This window comes from Dreissena polymorpha, chromosome 12, assembly GCF_020536995.1.
Source record: "Dreissena polymorpha isolate Duluth1 chromosome 12, UMN_Dpol_1.0, whole genome shotgun sequence".
In the NCBI taxonomy this organism is placed as follows: domain Eukaryota; kingdom Metazoa; phylum Mollusca; class Bivalvia; order Myida; family Dreissenidae; genus Dreissena; species Dreissena polymorpha.
Genome location: NC_068366.1, coordinates 25,799,272 through 25,803,757, shown reverse-complemented (window position 1 = coordinate 25,803,757; position 4,486 = coordinate 25,799,272). Strand labels below are relative to the sequence as shown.

At 37.2% G+C, this 4,486-nt stretch overlaps 1 protein-coding gene across 1 annotated transcript; it reads left to right on the top strand.

Annotated features, from left to right (window-relative positions):
• Positions 1–2,028: 2,028 nt before the first annotated feature.
• LOC127852462 (neurexin-1-like) lies at positions 2,029–3,019 on the top strand. Its single transcript, XM_052386417.1, has one exon. It carries the CDS (start codon positions 2,150–2,152, stop codon positions 3,017–3,019), a length of 870 nt encoding a protein of 289 aa, XP_052242377.1. The 5' UTR covers positions 2,029–2,149.
• Positions 3,020–4,486: the final 1,467 nt, after the last annotated feature.

The window sequence follows — 4,486 nt, the reverse complement described above, 5'->3', positions numbered from 1 at the left end:
AACGGTGTTAATGCTTTCCGGTTGCAAGGAATGTGCATGAAAATACAGGTGCATCCTAATGGATTTTCTTAAAATATATTCGGAGAAATTAAATTACATGGCTTGGTTAAATCCACTTCCAGAAAATCTCTAGATATGACGTATTTTGCAACACGGACGGACCCACTGAAAGGAAACTAAACTTATGTAAGACAGCAGGATCATTTTACAAGATTTCGCTTTGTAAAAATTAAAACTTATGCATTGTGTGTGACATGCATGTTTATATGAAAACTTAAATAGTTTATATTCCGGAATATTATTCACTGATTCACAATTGTTTGAACTTCGAAAGTTCGATGGCAGAGTTTTCTACGATATTCGCACCAGCTCAGTACTCGAAGTTCGATCTCCAATTGCCAATCGCACGCACATAATTGTTCTTATAAAATGCCATTTATGCCTAGTGGACTCTCCCATCCTTCTAAATTGGATCAATTTATTTCCAAAATTAGGGATGTCTAGTAAATGTATTTCTATATTTAGAATATTTCTTGCAAAATTCCTTTAAGCAAACAGCGTAGACCCAGATGAGACGCCGCATCATGCGGTGTCTCATCTGGATCTACGCTGTTTGCCTAGGCCTTTTTGTAGACGATAGGCATTTATGGGTTAACTACAGCTTCCATCGATACCAAGCCCCAACAGGCAACACGCCCGCTTACGAGCTACGCCACAGTATGTGTACATCACAAAACCATTCTAGCGTACCTCTTCTTCTTAATGAACAGTAGATCATTCAGAAAATGGGGGTAAAACTGTCAAAATATAATTGCCGGAATTCTTGGATGATAACTTTAACTGCACGCTTGTTACTGAGTAATGTTCTGTAAGTGTCAGATAAAAAATCAGAAAAATCCTCCGAGTACCTCTCTGTGAAATAATATAGCAGGATAATTTGTGCGTTTTGGGGATTTTGGAATCGAAGTCGTGGGGTGCTAATGTTGTTTTGTTGTGTTTTGTGTTTTAAGAAGATTTAGTATGTTTGTAGCATAAATAGACCCGGTATATTCGGGATTATTAAAATGTTAAAGCTGGTGTATGCGGGATTAATTCACAATTCTTAAAAGATTCTGAAGTCTAGCCGGATATGCGTTATGTGTAAGATATATCTATTTACTGGTTTTGCATGTTGGAATTCGATTATTGGCGACGATACTTAAGTTGTGTCAAGGTATTTACTACATAAATAGAATATTAATAAGCCAAGTGTTTTATCTAGATGACTTTCGATCGTGCACAACATGCTAGTGGCACACGAGACGTGTAAATATCGTTCTTAAAAATAATAAGTTTATCTTCACAATTTTAAGGAATGTAATAAGTTTTTAATTTATATATGTACTTGATATTCAATGCTTATGTTTTTCGCCCATTGATTCAAACATAGGTAATGACATAATCGTATAATTATAAATCATTCATGCATGGCAAAATCATAACGATCGAAGATCAAAATTTAACTAAAAGTGTAACGAAACATGACATTTAGGTATAAGAATATACATTCGCCGGATTTTATTTGCGTCATTACAATATTCTTGCTCAAATTGACTAGTACATTTCGTGAGTAGTCGCATAGCTATGAGTGAAAGCATTTATAATACTTGACCAAACATCTTAATGGTTGTCAAATCTCAATACCATCTCTGTGAGCTACACAGTGTCTCTATTGACTCTCGAAGTACTGAGTAGAGGACTGGGAGAGTGCACAAATAAGGGTTCGAAGATGTTTTGAAGAGCAGTGAATTCCTAAAATAATTTGTAAATACTGGTGTTAGTTAGTACTGTTCGTGCATTTATAAGTCGCTGACATCAACTCCGAAAATATTGGTGTGCATTATTTCGGATATTTGTTGCTATTTTTCATTATCGCTCGTATCAAGGGTGAATTTGGAATATAAATCAATACTACAAAAAGTTGTATATCCTTTAGCGGTGTTTTTATCACATCCATTTCATTATCTTACACATAAACACAATAAAACAATAGTTTCTGTTTGAAAACATTTGATTTGGATTCGTATTTATTATTAAATTTTGACAGTTACATGTGACGATGTGGAGTTTAATTTTAACAACATGGATATAAAAGTACGCGAGTGTTCGAATGATTGTTGGAGTGCTAATAGTTAACATTAAGTTATCAAATATTATCAACATTATAACGGTTTTTACGGCCGATACATTTTTGACAATGACGTCAAAAACTTTCACGCTTATTCTGATCATCCCATTCCTAATTCTTGACGTAACGTGGGCCCTAAACTTTCTTCAAAGTTCAAACACCTACGCCCGATTCCCGAAATGGAACGCCTGCAAAAACGCTTCGATCAGTTTCGAGTTCCGGACCCGGTTTCCTTCAGCGCTGCTCATGTACACAGACGATAACGGCGTTAATGATTTCCTGGAAATAATGATCGTGAACGGAAGTGTCCGACTGCGCATGAACTTCGTCGACGGAAAAGACAACCCGATCGAGATGATCGTCGGGCAACGTATGGGCGATTTTAATTGGCACAGAGTGGAGGTACGACGTAACCGTATGGAGACGTTATTTTACGTGGATCATTTCCATGATAGTCGAGTTGCCTTCGGATCGGATTTCAACTTTGGCGACGTCAGCACCAATAATTACGTGTTCTTTGGAGGACTTCCGCAGACATACGGCAACCTATCCCGCCTAAGCAAGCTTTCGCTGACGTCCGCGTTCTACGAGACACGGTTTGTGGGTGAAGTACGTAACGTCATTTACGAGAACTGCACGTGTCAGCCCCAGCGCGTGCGGATGATAGAGGGCATTTCTTTATCACGTGAACCGCAGGAAGCGTGTGACGTCACTAACAACTGTGGCGCGTGTCTTTGTATCAGCGGGGACGAGCGACACGGCTGCCAGTGCCAGGGTTTCAGCTGCGAACATGGTAAGCAAGTAATGCATGAGACGCTGTCTGGAAAAAAGGGGCTCAATAGATGTGCGTAAAGTGTCGTCCCATATTAGCCTGTGCAGTCCAAACAAGCTTATAAGGCACGACTATTTCCGCCTTTGTTTCATTTTCGTATGAAAGGAAGTGTCTGAAAAGCGAAAATCCAGTTAAGGCGGAAATTTACCGATTTGTATTAAGCCCAGTTTTCACAGAACGCGGCGCAAATACATTATATACATGTGTCTTATTATGTATGTAACATTTAGTATATCAGAAACATCGTAAGTGAATTTTGTTTATGGTTTTTCCATAAGCCATATAATTAAAGAATAACATTTTGTGTTTCATTAAGATGCCACATAAATATTATTTTGAACACGTTGAAAAAAAGTTACATATCGTTATGTGGTTAAAAAAGGAAATAAACACCCATAGACACCAAGTACTGGTTCTAGTTCCAGGAAACGGACTCGAAAACGTTTCAAATAAGCTTAAGGCTTTCTATGCAATCGAGCTAAAATAAATAGGTTTAATCTAAGCTTAAGAAAATAAAACAAAAATTACCTTGCAAAAAAACGCCGGTTAATGAAAAAAGTGACCTCTTGAATTGTGGCCCCCAAATCGATTTCTTAAAATGATGCGTATATTGTGTTTATGACCAATTAAAACTGTTTCCACATATTAGTGTTCATTTGTATAACATTTGTATAACATATATATTTGTTTAAATAATGCCATGAGCCATTTTAATAAAGAGTTGCTATTGCTCCATCTTGTTCAGGAAAACAAATATAAATGATGATATGAACGTATCTTTCGTACAACTTTGACGTATGAAATTATTTGTAACAAACTATCATTAGCTCTTACTCATTATTATTTCAGTGAACACTTCTTCTAACGAAATGAGTCGCGTTCTGAGAAAATTGGATTTAATGCATGTGCGTAAAGTGTCATCCCAGATTAGCCTGTGCAGTCCGCACAAGCTAATCAGGTACGACACTTTCCGCCTTAACTAGATTTTCGTGTAGAAGAGACTTCCTTTAAACGAAAAAACCATAAAAGCGGCAAGTGTCGTCCCTGATTAGCATGTGCGCACTGCACAGGCTAATCTGTGATGACAGTTTACACACACACATTAAGCCCCGTTTTCTCAGAACGCTTCTCAAATAATCACTCTGCTTTACCTATTATAGCCTTGCGATAATAGTTTCAAGCGAAACAGTAAATCGTTTTAGAACTTGATTTAGACTAGGAAGTTATTAGCCTTTAACCTTAGAGTGTTTCGCGGAGAGACCCTTCTTTCCATAGCAGTGATAGATGGTCCGTCAATCATGCTTATAATTTTGTCTTTGAAATAAAACAGTTAACGCGCAGACATTCTGATTGTGCATATGCTAAACATACAAATTGTATCGCACCACATAAAAAGTTATTTGGATGTTTTTAAAAATGCGCTGATACATAAGTATGTGCACTTTGGTCACGAATCATGGGTAAAGCTTATTCGGTCAAAGATTTAG

Excerpts from the sequence above, each read along its gene's own strand:
- LOC127852462 (XM_052386417.1), top strand. The coding sequence starts at position 2,150 with ATGATTGTTGGAGTGCTAATAGTTAACATTAAGTTATCAAATATTATC.